The following is a 15,557-nucleotide window of genomic DNA, read 5'->3' as shown; positions in this document are numbered from 1 at the left end:
AAATCCATACCTATCTCCATTTTCTTGCAACTGTAAACGCGAGGCGCGAGCGCTCAACGCTCGACATGTCTCTCGGATATTGTCCAATATGCACACCAGTAATTCGTGGGCATCTTGTTGCCTGTTACCTACATTTGTGAAATAATTGTGATATATTAATGTAAATTAAGAAATAATGTATTTATTATACATTAAATCAAGTAAATACAAGTTTCTTTCTGATTAAGAACTTGGACCAGTTTATTTAAATAAAAACAAAGAATAATTAAAATAAAATGACAATGTATCAGATGCAAATCTGCTCTCAAAAAAAAACTGATTTTTTTTAATTAATTTTCTCCTGTCCAATCGATGTGATAAAAGGCTTTATTATAATAGTCTAAATTTAGTATGTTTCAATGCTAGGAAACTGGGTTTAATATTGTAGCTGTAAAATAAACCAACCTTCAAAAGTAGAGTTAACATCTCTCAGAGCTGCTAAAAAGGCATCAGCTGCATACGGCTCAGGGCTTGTGTCAGCTGTTGTGTTCATACATTTGCTCTCCACTGCACGTAGACTTAAATATGTTTCGTGAAGTTTTTCTGTTGCTATCTAAAATTAATATAACAAATATATTTAATACAAAAAAAACAATGTGAAACAGCATAATTTTGTCCTATGCACTATATTCTTATTACTTATACAATAAAAGTCATTGTCTTATTATTATTATACCTTTGAATTCATAATTTGGCATAGTAATGTGTGTATATCTGATAAAGTTGTCATCTTAAATCCCATATGAATTTGCACTATCATTTGAATTTGTTTTCATTTTTAAAAATAAGAATTCTAATAATATTATAAATGCGAAAGTTTGTGAGGATGTGTGTATGAGTAACAAATACGCTTTGACACAAAAGCTACTGAACCTATTGGAATGAAATTTGGTACGTAGACAGCAGGGCCACTGGAATAACACATAAGCAACTATTTATCCCGATATTATTACGGGATGCAGACATATGCGGGTGAAAGACGGGGTGTAGCTTGTATGATATATATTCTGATTAAATGTTTGTCTCTTGGTTATTTCTGCAAACTTCCATTTACAGTCATATTCTTTAGTATGTTTCTTATCAGACATGCCATTACATTTGTCTTACCTGTATTTTACTTTTTCCGGAACTATTATCTGATTGCCCTAAGGACAATAAATCTTTACTGCTCCAGGACCTTGTCCCTGAGGAGACAATGCCTGCTGCACTCCTACCGAGGGAGGAACTCTTTAACCTGATGCTGCCAAGTTTCTGTTCCACTCTACTCAAATCTGACACTAAGTGATGCAGGTTATGGACAAATTGAGGGGCATACCTGGAAATGTATTTTATTAATAAATATAGCATTGATTAAGGATGATGAATTTTCTAGAAAAAGTTGAAGTATGTAACTACATGTAACTACTAAATTACTTGAAAAAATGAAAACTAAAAAATAGTAATAATTGAACACTTCTAAACAGTCACTCCTGCCAAGATACAACTGTATGCCTGAAATATTATAATCAGTCCTTTCATAAAGTTTCTGGCTAATTATACCAATAAATGTTATTTAAGTTATGAATACTATGACAAATAATGTATTATACTATAGTTTCAAGAAACATAGATTAAAGATATACCTACCTCAAAGTATACAATACACTGTTGAGAAAACATGTGTTTCCAAGATTAGATAGGGTGGCAATAGGAGCCTTGGCTTGGGAGCTCCCCCCATACTGATTATCTGATGAGTGGTGGCCATTCAACATGGCAGAGCTGCCTTCCTTGGGCTTTAATATCACTAACTGTGGTTCTCCCAATGAAGCTACATAGAGATCATACATTACTTACATTTGACATTTTAAAATCATAATCAGTATCAGCAGGTATTAAGATTTGATTCTTATACATATTAGAATATTATGTGATATATGTACAACCACATACAATTAAGACATCAATTACATTGACATGATTATCACCTTAACTATGTAATCAATTTTAAGCATTGTTGTAATACCAAATGAAATAATAATGTGTTGCAATTATGAGGGCTAAATAATATAGTTTGTATATAAAAATAACAACAAATACCTCCCACTTTTAATGATTCAGTCAAAGGTTTCAATTTTTTTGCAGCATTCAATGTGTTGTTGTAAGTGTTTGGTAAAGGTCTCTTGACAGGTTTATTTTCTTTATTGTCGAAGGATTTTTCGCAGGTATAAGTTATTTTGTTGCAACCCGGTTTTTTAATTTCGTTCCTTAATTGTGTTGCATTATTTCTATTAAGAGACAGTGAAAATTTAGTTCTATCAACTCCTTTTTTAGTTTCCGGCATAGAATTTAAGGGCATCTTCAGAATACCTGTAAAAGTAAAAGCTCAATTATAATAATACAAATTGTATTGGAATCTTTGCTACTTGTAGAACAGTCAAGGATATTTTTATAAATAAATTCACTATGTGTCTTATAGCATACTTACGGCATGAGATTATATATAAGTCATCCACTTACATTATATCACAAAAGAAAATGTATTCCTTAAATTGAAACTGTTAAAATAAACAGAAATTATATGAAAATAACCACGAATAACTCCATTTGTAACAGACCGCCATATTGGATTAGTTGTGTAATGAAAATTTAGTGATGTTCACCAATTTACCGATAAAAATATCGGTATCAGTAAGATAAAGGTAAAATTAGTAAAATCACGCATCGAAAGAAATTCTAGTTTAACGTTGAATAATAAAAAAAATTCTCAGAATTTCAATAAAACTCAGAGATAGAGAATTAAAAAGCGTACCCAACATCAATGAAAAATTTGCCGAAGTACCTATAAAACCATGGTCGTAATATATACAGACAGTTATAATCATGATAAATTTGGATCATCATTTTCAGTAAGTCGTCTTAAGTACTAACATTCATCGAATTATTTACTACATTCATTATGTGTCCAAAATGCTACATAGGTATGAATAAATAGGTTTGGTTGATTTAGACAGGGCCCATATTTAAATCAATTCACTAAGTTAGTATTTTGTGTGCAGTGAACACACAAAATAATAAATTTTGAAATATTCTGGAAGTTTCAGAACTTGTTATTTTTATGAACGCATATTATGTGTTGCCATATGCTCATTAGTGGTGGCAAATGCAAACGCACCGGCAAGGCGGACAACGAAGATTTTGTAATGGGGTTCCATTTTTTTTTAATTTCATATGAATGAATTACTTTCGAATATGGAAACTGACTCAAGCTGTTCATAAATATATTGCTGCCCGATATCGAAATCAGACAATCTTGGGAATTTTGTTGAACAAGAGGAAATACATTAGTTAAGGCAGTTCCACATAATAATAAGTCGACTGATTTCGGAATGTACACTCGTAGTCGAAATTTCCCGGTGCAACCCTTTCTTGTCTTTGTTGCAAACGATTATTTAGGGAAGCCGTTTAATCAATAATTAAACGGCTTCCAAAAAAATTTCATTATTTTGACGTAGATCAGCGTAGTAGTTTTTTGTGACCGAAGCCTAAATAATATATTATAATATAATTGTTAGTATTATCTAGTATAGTATTATGTTATCTGTGGTGTTATGAACAACTGTTTTAGAGATATAAAATGAATTAGTCCATACATAACATTTAATGTTAACCATTAACCTGTAATATTAGATCATAACATTCATAAATTTTTAACTGTTAACCTCTATTTCGGGATTTCTCGTAAATTTGAAGGTGTTGGTGAGATAAAAGACTTTACGAGCAGCTTTAAGATGGAAAGCAATTAGAGCCCTATTGCATTTACCCCTTCTACCTATATCGCTATATACAATGATAAATACCTACTTATATTTTGGAATAGGAAAAGAAATCTATGGAATTTTATTAGTACTTTACTGTATAATGAATATTCATTCATTATTTTTATGTAGTTTTCAGTAGTTCTAAGATGGAAATTCAGTAATTTACATTGTAATACGCTTATACATATCCTAAGTATATATTTATATATTTCCTTTACCTATTTTCATAGAATTTGGTATAAAATACTTAGCAATTAAGTAGGTAATTTACGCCTAGGAATATCTTAAGAAATGAATAAAACGAAGGATTATGTAGAATACATAAAACGGCTGAATGCATAATACCTTGAATCTAAGTTGTAATATGTTAGTCTTTCATTTACAAGACTTAATAAAGGAAGAGGTTGCCTCAGAAGTTTTGGTATAAGTCAAATCAAAATGATATTGATAACAATAATTTAATAAACAAAATGTTAAACATGTATTTCTCTAGTTTCATTAAAAATAAAATTTCTATCTTATTAATATTGTATATATAAATAAGATAAAGATTTGATTTTTATATTACCTTCTGCCCGCGGCTTCGCACGCGTTATATCGGAGTAGTTTAATAGATGTTATTATACATACATATAAACCTATATTAGATAGATATATATTACTATATTAGATAGAGTGATTCAAGAGGAACTTGAATCACTCTATCTAATAAAAAAAAAAACTATCATAATCCGTGCGTAATTTTAAAGATACATTAGGACATTGGGTTAGGAAAACGACTTTGTTTTATACTATGTAGTGATGTATAATTATCTTAAAGTTTTGTTAAAATTATATTAAAGTTATCGAACCCATAGTGACAATAGGTATGTACATATGACTGGGAACTACCACAAAAACTGCAACTGATCACTGGTGGTAGGTTGGAAACCCCCATATTTTCGTTGGTGTGCCGATTTTGCCAGAGTTGCGTTTGAATTGTTAGGTGACAAGTTAAGCATTGGGTAACAATAATTGCCTGATATAAAAATTTATAATTAAACTTGGTACGAGGCTGTGAGTGAAAAACACAACCAAACACAGTTCAAAAATAATCAATTTAAGGTAAAGGGTAGAACTTTTTATAGTGCTCTGTTGTCAACTGAGTCATCAATTAGACAGTTGTGTAGAATCACAGCACATTCTTATTACGATCAAACTAATAATAAACACAGCCCCCTTTCTACAGATTAGATCCTAACATACATAACATGTGTATATACCACACAAATTGAAAACTTATATTGAACAAAGAAATGAAATAAAAAAATATAACCAAATTGTTTAATTGTCATTGTTTTAGCTCTCTCTTGTTATTCGTTATACAAATTGCCCCTCCAGTTCTCTGAACGCGGCCCTCGTGTCCAATTCACTTGTAAATATAATAAAAAAACAGAAGCACGAGTACAATTGGAAACAGACGCTCTTATTCTAATATTAAAAACAGTATCTGGGTGATTGATCGGATCGATTAATTATTTATTACTTTTTAACTGATACTTGCCAAATCGAATTATCACCTTCGAAAACCGTTGCATACTACTACATTAAAATCTTTTCCGATATTCAGATCGTTTATTTTTATTGTAAGTATGTCGTTGCAGCCTTTTAGGACGTCCACTGTTGGACATAGGCCTCCCCCAAAGATTTCCAAAACAACCGATCACCAGCGGCCTGAGTCCAGCGGCTCCCTGCCACTAATCAGGTCGATCGATTTTTCGTAAATATACGTTTCCATACAAATTAATTATATACTAGCTGCGCCCCGCGGTTTCACCCGCGTAAGTTCGTATCCCGTAGGAATATCGGGATAAAAAATAGATGTTGGCCGATTCTCAGACCTATCCAATATGCTTACCAAATTTCAGAGGAATCGGTCAAGCCGTTTCGGAGGAGTATGGCAACGAAAACTGTGACACGAGAATTTTATATATATAGATGTTACTGTATAATTCAATGCGATCATAACACAGGCATGTTTATTTAGCCCAAAAAGTTACCACTCGACCAAAGATTGTAAGTATCTTAATATATATAAATCTCGTGTCACAATGTTTGTCCTCAATGGACTCCTAAACCACTTAACCGATTATAATAAAATTCGCACACCATGTGCAGTTCGATCCAACTTGAGAGATAGGATAGTTTAAATAATTTTAATTACGATAAATGACAACCCGGGCGGAGCCGGGGCGTGCAGCTAGTGTATTTATATAATATAAACAAGATTCGAGATTATTTCAATCAAAAAAACTTTTTATTGGCCTCCGGAACAGACAAGCAATTAAATATCACAAACCTGTTTCTCCTTACAAGGAGTAAAATACTTACTATACATAGAAAGAGATAGTGTCAAAAAGTTTATGTTCGTTTGTTTTTCCTTCACATCGCAAAATAGCGAATTAATGGGACAATATTATTGTATAGAGTTAGGAGGCTAGAGAGTGATATAGTACCGCGGGTAACAGCTCTAGTAGTAATATAACAGGTACTTAGAATTGTGTGCTTCACACTTATACTAGAAGTAATGTCAGTGTACTTCAGATTTACTATTTTTTCCATAATTTGAAATTAAAAGAACCTCTGAAATTGTATCATTTTAACTTTTTTTAAGCTGGCAACAAAGGGATATATAATTTCACAATTGTTTGAATTTATTTGAAAAGCAAGACGGATTAAATCCTTTCTTCCATCGTTTTTTAATAATTCAAACTATGACGTAGTTATGACAGAATTGTATACAATGTGAAATCTATGAACGTTTAAGTTTTATTGTAATTGTTTTCCAGTGTGCGAGTGCCATTGTAAAATTAACACATCACAGTTACCTGAGCTGTTGAAACGACCAGTGGTACTATGCAATTATGTGTTATTACGGCTCGTTCATGAATTGCTACAATTTAATACTTTGCATTGAGGAATATATGTTGTAGTGTTATAATAGTTAGGCTATATATTCATTTTTTTAATAAAAAACTTTGAAAGTAGTAGTTACGTGTTGACTACAAAAGTTCTTTTTTTTATTTTCGTAGTTGTGGTACTCGTACAGTATTTATAGTATTATGTTATCTGTGGTATTGTATCATCTGTGGTCGCAGTGAAAACCAATCTGCACGGGTATTATGATTTATGATACAAAAATAAAATTCATTAACCTTTAATATTTAAAGTTGGTAGGTATCAAAGTTTTATAAATAGGACACATGACAAACATTTTAATGTTTTGTAATTATCTTTAGTCAGATGAACATCGACTGCTTTTAAAAGGCACTTATCGTGCGTTGATTGTTCAAAACATGAAGGTCTGTTGAAATATGAGAACAAAAAGTATATTGATACTTTATTATCAAGGGAGAAAGGCTTGATTCTTCTCGTGTAAAGGGAGGAACCTCGCCTCTCAATTATCTTCATATAACATTTACAATTTTAATAACATTTTCCCAAGGACTTTCCTATAAACATATTGTGTTTAGGGTTCCGTAACTCAAAAAAAAGAAAGAAAACGAAACCCTTATTGATGTCCGCCTGTCTGTTTGTCGGTCAAGACTCTTTCTCTCAGGAACACGTGGAGGTATCAAGGTTAAATTAATAACCGACTAAAATATTATAATATATAAAAAGTACCACTTCCATTCTACTTCTATAACAAAGCCAAGGCTTTCCGTCTTTTGGTTTAACTTTATAGATCAAAGCAAACTTGCTGTCTAAAATCCACAACGCTTTAAAGTCCTCTCAATAGTTCTTCGTGAAAGTTCTATTTGAAAATATTTAGCACTGAGTTTCCTTGAAATCCAAAACTTTGAATAAAAGAACCTCGTTCTTGAACAGAACAAGTAGAGGACAAGTATTTGAACTCTATGTATAATATAATATTTAAGTAGTATTATAAAAAAGATTCATGTTGGTTACATCACTTACACTTATTACTCAAGAACGACTGAACACGTTTTTATATTAGGATCGATGGATATCAGTCCGGTTGGAAAAGGATGTTTCATAATTTAAAACCTAACAAAAAATGTCTTCCGGCCGGGGCTAAGAATGTTATATTTTTAAGTCCATTATATTCTAGGATAACAACTGTTATATATATATGCCGATAATTATGTACCGTTATAAATATATTGTAAACGACCCAATGAGGAAACCCTATTGAAGTAGTATATAACGTCCAGGGGAAGCTTTTGCTCTTTTGGGTAATTATAAACACAATATAGACAATATATGATAGAAATACTACTAGTAACTACAACTTTGATACAGTTAGCGCTAAAAATGTTATAGATTTATTAATTATATTTTTAATCATTATTAATAGCACTCATTACTCCCAAAAACCATTTTGGAGAGAAATCTAAATTATACCTTAAGCCTAAATTATAACCTAAAATATACATAAAACGTAAAAAAAAATATCTGTAAAGTTTCGCACTTTTACAATAAATTGCGTAGATATCATTGAAATATTAATATTATCGTTTCAAGTTTAGAACATAGTACTGAAGTGATGTGAGAAGTTAACACTGGCTAACTTAGCATGAAGTGACAGTAACAGTTTGCGGTTGATCGCTTACCGCAGGCGCTCGTTTTACTGTCCTCTTGTTACTTGAAGGTGAAACACTATAAATTTTGGAATAGGTTTAATTGGTGTGGTAATTGTTGAATTGTAGAATCACAGAAGATAAATACGGTGTTTGTACATCACGTTGTGTGATCACAGCATTTTAAGCGGCACACGTCATTTTAGAATTTATATTCTATATATAGATAAATAAATCCCTATCTCCCTTGGTCACGCAACACGCGTAAACGGCTGGACTGATTTCAAAAATTCTTCCACCATTAGAAAGCTACAATTATTCTGAGTGAGATGAGGCTATATACTATGTACCACGGGTAACAGCTAGTTACATTATAATTATTTATTTAATTACCAACGTGCGTGTTCACAACCTATATGGTTTATAAAATTAAGATAATAAACCATATTGTTGAATTTTTTTTTCTCGCTACGCACGTTAATTCTAAATAATAAAAAAATTGGCATAAATCCACATAATAATGCAAATAAATTGTATCTAATAACTATAAAAATCATCATATATCGTAATACGGTCGTTAATGAAAATAATAAGTAGGTAAGTGAACCGTGATCAAACCACGGACTCAAACAGTCAATATAATGGCATATTTGAATCAACGATATTATTTAAGCTGCGGAGTTCTGTGCCTGACAGTTCTGAAAATGATCCCGGTAATTTGCGAAAATAATTGAGAAATATTCATGTTAAAATATGAAAAGATCGTAGAATGCGAATACAAAATTGGGTGAGGGTACTTTACATAAATGATAAAAAATTGAGAATTTAATAATAAGCATTTAAAAAGAGGATTTATATTGAGGAGCAATTTGCATTTTTTCAATAATTTTTTTGCATGTGAAAAATGTAGATAAGTAGTCATCGTTTATAACTAATAACTATAAATTTGAGTTATATACTCTGAGTGAGTAATATATTAATAAGAAGATAGTATTTCACTCGATTATACCACAATGTTTTTGGTGTGCTAAAGGGTGGAATGGCTTGTTTCCAGGTAACTAATATTTCAGGTAAATATTATAGATACGTTATTTAAACTTTTAAATTTCCCACCAAATGTATGCATCTAATACTGAAATATAAATAATAAAAAAAAGAACGCAATTAATAAGCATCAAGAAACAATTTTATAAGAGGAAGACATCTCGCTGCGTATTTCCTTGCTTTCCCTTGTCACTGTTGGCTTCGTTCATACATTATATTCCTTCCATATTCGTTTTTCCTCTCTTCATATATTTAAATTATTTTCCAATTCTACGAAAAAAAAAAGAAAACAATTAGATACTTAGTGGTCCATTGCCATTACCCGATAAAACATTTGCACAAGCTTGTTTTAAAAGTGTTTTCTTTCCCGCGTTTTTATTTATTGCGTATATAAATAAGGATGTTACAAATTGAATGTTTCTCGTCTCTTTTGAATCAGTAAATTGATTTTCTTTACGGAGAGATACATTACTTGTTTATTGAAAGGATTATCAGTAATTGTTACACAAATATACAGGTATAGGTACATAAAAATTAATAAATGTACAACTTTAGATATAAGTAAAAAATATGGCAATGAGATTTAAGTTTAATGTTAGAGCTTAAAACATTTCTTTTAACATTCTAAATAATTATTGCTTCCATTTAAAGAAGTGCAAATACACATTGGACATATGCAATAACACAATAATCTAATCTATTGCCAGAAACGGTGGTGATAAACAGACTGATTGAGATAAAAATATTAATCAGTGTAGCGTTACATGGAAGAGTCGTTTTGCTAGATACGAACATTTAACAGTATTTAAGTGTCATTTTCATATCTAGGACAGGGTACAAAGTATATTAAAATGTACGGCACATACGGTAAGTTCCCAAATTATTTATTTTAAAGTAATCAGAAATTAATAGTCACTAACTATCCCACAATACATTTTTCTGCTTATAAACAAAGCCAAATACAATAGGTATTAGAGTAAATATACAAAAGAGATCTTCAGGAAGTGTGCGTCTGCTCAGTTGACATGTCGAATTGAAATATTACTATAAATGCAATATGTTCCACGAGATTGTATTCAGTTACATTTGTCTCATGCTCTAGATATTTGAGCGTTGTTGAATGTGACTTTTATAAAATGGAGACATAAAGAGAATTCAAAGAAATCATGCGGTATATATAATACATTTGTGCCTTATAAATTACTTCTATGCTTATTATATCTATTAAGGAAAATTTAAATTTCTATAATATCTAGCACCAAAAATCTTTTAAGATAAACTCATTAAAAATGCATAAGCAAAACACAAAATAAGATAACATCACGGTAAACTTTTATAAAACACTTTAATGTAAATTGAACGAGATGTCTTTGGAGACATTGTTCGAGAAAGTTCTATGCTAAGTTACTGAATGAGCCCGTAAAACATTAATGTCTCTGCCTCGGTATAGTCGTTGCCAAAATATGAATTTTGTATTGCGATTAAAATCAAACAGCGATTTTAAAGTGTACTGAGTTTTTCCACAGGGTATTCAATTTAAAGCTGGAACAACAATAAAGTTTCTAAATACTGAAATCCAATAACGTGTTGGGAAAATTTTCTCATCGGCGGCCTGTTTGCCGCAAAACTTGTTTTGGTCAAAATTGAACATTCTGTGATTCATTATTTTTCATATTGATGTGAATATGAAAATTTATTTTGTAACGTTTAACATTTAAGCGATAATAGATAATTGTAAATTGATATAATTTTAACAAAGAAAGATAAGTAGACATGTTAGATAATTCTGTGTGGTATTTTTGTGTGTAATCTAAATCGATTTCAAAAAAGGTGGAGGTTCTTAAGTTAAATGTATTTTTTAATTTCAGATTATAACAGACCGTACATCGGCTACCCGCCGCCGCCGATGCCAGATATTGCTTTCGAACCAGTTCCTGTTATGCCACCAGTATATCCTGACGGAATTATACCTGACCCCGTTGAAGTTGCTGACTGTATGTGCCTTTTAATGGAACAAAAATCCAGTCTTATTCATTATAGTGGCGAACGGTATTATTTGGAATTTAAAATTACAAAGCCAGCATTATTGACCACGGCATGGTAGCGTCCGGAAAGTGTCAGAATCGACTTTATGTATAGTTTTTTTTTATGCCACAGCGGGGAACTGAGTTGTTGGTTAGCCTTATAGTAAGTAAGCGAGCGTCACTGCCCATGAACATTGGCATTCGCAGAGGCAGTATCCTGCGAATCTGCTACCCACTTTTAACGGGAATGGGAAAAGGAAAGAGTTGACGACTGGTCATATGGAATGGTTTGGGAAGAGTGAGGAGAATGGGCCTCCCGCACTCACCGTACTAAATACAGTAGAATGCTACTATTTCACGAAGATGTGGGAGTGTGGTACTTCCCCGCATATACTAATGCATGCTCGACTCCCACGTAATTTTTTTTTTCATTTATAAAAACATATATATACACCGAGATATGGTGAACCAATTTATATTTAGAAAGCGTGATGGATTTTCAAAGCTATGGCAAAAGCGTCATGGCCGAATAGCATGTCCGCCACAGAATCTATTTCACATTGTCACAACATCTCCTGATTTTTATTAGAGTCATAGCATGAATCTCGCGTCGTGGATCTTTTGCCGTGACCACGACGCTGCGATTAAATTTTTCGTACAATTAGTGATTTCGGTTGTTGAGCGTGCGTTAAAGCTTACCTGTAGTTCATTAGGGATATTGCCTTGGAAGTTTATTTTCTATAATAATATTCACCACTCAATAAACACAACAAATGTTTTGAATGTGAACATCAAAAAGAAATCTAGTTATTGAAAAAAATTATAAAATGAAGCAAACTAATATTGCGGCGTTAATTGTTATTCGATATCTAAGTCTAACGCCCTTATCTAAAAGAAATAATCGAGCCCAAAAATTAGATATCATGTTTCCTAGTTTATTGCTACAATATATTTCTCGTTAACTGGCTTAATTAATATGATGTCATACAGTGATAATGTTGCAATGTGACACATCGATCTTATCAAATTCCCTCTTTTATAGGAGAACAGAGAAAGCCTTTCTATAGTTGCAAGAGCTCTGCAAAAAATAAATTTTGTTCGAGCGTTAATTGTTCATTCATTTGGAAGAAAATTTAATAAATATTCCAAGCGAATATTAATATAGCGAAGGTTGGAAAAGGAAACGTATTCGATCCTCTTAAATGGACATTAATCGAAGAAAACTCTCATATTTACCAATCCCAACTTAATATTATAAATGTGTCTTCTATACGCCTAAACTATAGAACGGATTCAGATGATATTAGGTACAGAGATAGTTTGAGACCCGAGAAAGGATATAGAATACTTTTTATTCCAGAAATCTTAGGACACTGGGAACTGCAGGGTTAACCTTGCGACTGTCTATCTTTACCTTTGAATGACTTTCTCCCGTGTGGTCACACGGGTGAAGCTACGGGCGGATAGCTACTATAAAACTAAATAACTGTTTTACTATTACGACAAGCATTGCCATTTGAATTAAGGCCCCATTAAAATGCCATCCATTATAAGATCAATCTAACTGTCAATATTCAGGTCCTCCAATTGATTGGGTACCAGCAACTCATCAAACGGCCTACTCCCTAATGGACCGTGCCTTCGTCGCTGGTAAGGAGGGCTGGGACAACAGCCCTCTATGGGCCATCCGTGTTCACCATGATGCTGGTCTCATACCGGGAAAACTGGCTGTGACACACGGAGCTGCGTATATACCACTTGCTGGAAAGGAGGTGCCCGTTCAAGAGTTTGAGGTAATTTTGATCAGGGTACCATTTGGTAATGTAATATCGTATATATCTTTGATACATTTAAATTCTGGATTAACTGAATCGAGAAAATTAAAGAGAAGAGAAGGCTTTGAGTTTTTTTTTATGTTATTGTTGCAACTGTTTTTCTTAAATACTTTTTACGATGTTTGTTTTCTATTATATGATACAAATTACATTTTGCTGGTTGTTTTTTTAATGAAAACTTTTTTCAATTAACAGATTCTTTGTACAGACCCAAGCTTAGTACAATGGGTGTCTACTAGCAGGGATGAGATCCCAGAAAACGCCATTCCTGCGGGCAATACACACATAGGAGAGCCTCTTTATATAGGCAGGGTTAAACACCGAGGATCCTTAACACCCGGAAAGGTTAGTGTTATCCATCTTATTTTATAAGTGACAACCTTTGTCCTTTTTATGCTTTTAAGAACGAGGTATAGAGGGATAGCATATTTTCATTCTCAAATTAATGAATCAAAATATAACCCAAGAAAAACTGCATTAAAGATTATCTTGTGGATGGTTTTATAATTTTCATACGAATAATTTTGTTAAAGAATTTAAAACACTATAAATAATACCCATTACTCATTGTGTTATGATAAGATATTCTGTATCTAACATGATAAATCACGGGCGAAATCGAGGAATTCTTTAGACGCTTTCAATGTATATAAGATTGACGTCATCACTAACAAGACTTATATTATTGACTGTAACCAAAATTAGCTATTTCAAATTATATATAATATTTGTATTCGAAATGTATCTAGGTATCAATCATAATAATAATCAATTACACTTTGTCTCGTAATCATTACCAATTCATAAATGTATAAAGCGCTTGTTAGCAATAAATACCTACTTTGAAGAGAAAATGCAAAGTCGCTTATCTGAGTACTAAATATTTAAGTGTTCTTAAGCCATTTCAAATTAAGTTAAGAATTTTTGCAAATAACAAAGAAAATATTGTAGTCTGTAATTTGTGGTTTGGTAAAAGATAGCTGCAGAAACATCGAAAACCAAGCCTCCATAATGATGGCCCTCCTTATTATTTATTTTCCTAATTTAAATCTGTAAACTTAATCGCTATCTGTTTTATTTCAGGTACACACAAGTCACAAATGTTGTTACATCTCATTTGGTGGCTCAGAGATCTCGTACAAGCGTTACGAAATTCTTTGCGAAGTTTAAAACATTTTGTATACATTTATTTTTAATACATTGTAATATTGTGAACATATTTTTTGTCTTTTAAAAAAACTTAATGCAGCCCCACTAATAATTTGACCCATGTTTGACTATACAATAAATAGGTTTGAATGAAGTATCGTGGCAAAAAAGTTATCAAAAAGCAGATGGAGAAAGAGAAAAGAAGAAAAAAAAAGACAAAAAAAGGTGGAGAAAGAAGGAGACTGGCTAAGTGTAATTATGCTGTTTTCAAATTATTTTTTACTTTTCCTATATATTAAATATTTACGTAAAATATGAAAATCCTAGGAACTCATAAAGATTGCTAATTGTTATTCTACAGATTCCGTATGCAGTCCTAAATACACTTTGAACTGATTACATATTAACTATATATCTCCCTCGAGACACAAACCTAAGTATTAGTTTCCAGTTAGGAATTTGAGATCGCGATGCCGATGTTTCGACGAATTCCTATGGCAGTTCAACTTTACGGTCAAGACGCTTTGAGAATCTCGATCCTGTTACAAGTCCTTTGAAATATTATTAAACATTTCTGGTCAGTATGTACCGCAATTTAATATTTAAATCTAGATACGAATGTCTTTGCGAATTTAATTCGATTCGAAGGAGAATTCTTTTTTAAAGTGAACCTTTTCATCTAGTCTTGACATGCAGAAGTTTTTCAATCTTCCTTACAGCGGCCTCTCCATATTTTACTTAGAAACTTCATCTTCGTACTCCGAGGAAATATTTCGTTCAGTAATACATAATTTGTGAAGTAAATAATTGATTTAACAAGATATACTCGTGTGACAGTAGATACCAAATATATAAATTAAATTTTTTATCAAAATTGTGCAAACTAAAATAAAATATGAGAAAAAATCACGAGTTGTTGTCTTCGGCGTCGACACAGTAAAGCGAAGGGCTTGGGTACGAATTCCCTTTTCTATTCTTTAAAATGAAACACGAATGTGTAAAAAATGTTACCTTATATATACTTAGTCTGGCCATAAATACTGTTACACTTAATTATAAAAAAATATTACATTTGAATTTCGAATCTGT

At 31.9% G+C, this 15,557-nt stretch overlaps 2 protein-coding genes across 3 annotated transcripts in view; one reads left to right on the top strand and one right to left on the bottom strand.

Annotated features, from left to right (window-relative positions):
* LOC119840521 (ubiquitin carboxyl-terminal hydrolase 1) overlaps positions 1-2,652 on the bottom strand; it is a 9,858-nt gene extending 7,206 nt beyond the window's left edge. The window contains exons 1-6 of one of the 2 annotated variants that reach the window (XM_038367183.1): positions 2,504-2,652; positions 2,116-2,385; positions 1,666-1,846; positions 1,147-1,354; positions 445-592; positions 11-128 (exon numbers count right to left, since the gene is read on the bottom strand). In XM_038367183.1, the coding sequence (XP_038223111.1) occupies positions 11-128; positions 445-592; positions 1,147-1,354; positions 1,666-1,846; positions 2,116-2,374 (914 nt within the window). In that variant the 5' untranslated portion in view covers positions 2,375-2,385; positions 2,504-2,652. The remainder of the gene's footprint in view (positions 1-10; positions 129-444; positions 593-1,146; positions 1,355-1,665; positions 1,847-2,115; positions 2,386-2,503) is intronic. The other variant, XM_038367184.1, reaches the window with a different exon arrangement.
* A 7,573-nt stretch (positions 2,653-10,225) lies between these two features.
* On the top strand, positions 10,226-14,529 carry LOC119840524. Its single transcript, XM_038367190.1, has 5 exons — positions 10,226-10,327; positions 11,329-11,454; positions 13,063-13,277; positions 13,515-13,664; positions 14,403-14,529. The coding sequence occupies exons 1-5, from the start codon at positions 10,312-10,314 to the stop codon at positions 14,487-14,489; spliced, it is 594 nt and encodes a 197-aa protein (XP_038223118.1). The 5' UTR covers positions 10,226-10,311; the 3' UTR covers positions 14,490-14,529.
* The last annotated feature ends 1,028 nt before the right edge of the window (positions 14,530-15,557 follow it).

Source organism: Zerene cesonia, chromosome 6 (genome assembly GCF_012273895.1).
Source record: "Zerene cesonia ecotype Mississippi chromosome 6, Zerene_cesonia_1.1, whole genome shotgun sequence".
NCBI classification, from domain to species: Eukaryota; Metazoa; Arthropoda; class Insecta; order Lepidoptera; family Pieridae; genus Zerene; species Zerene cesonia.
This window is presented reverse-complemented; position numbering and strand designations above follow the sequence as displayed.

Bases quoted from the DNA above. Each gene is read 5' to 3' on its own strand.
- LOC119840524 (XM_038367190.1), top strand. The intron at 11,455-13,062 runs GTATGTGCCTTT...GTCAATATTCAG, and splicing joins CCCCGTTGAAGTTGCTGACT to GTCCTCCAATTGATTGGGTA. The intron at 13,665-14,402 runs GTTAGTGTTATC...GTTTTATTTCAG, and splicing joins GATCCTTAACACCCGGAAAG to GTACACACAAGTCACAAATG.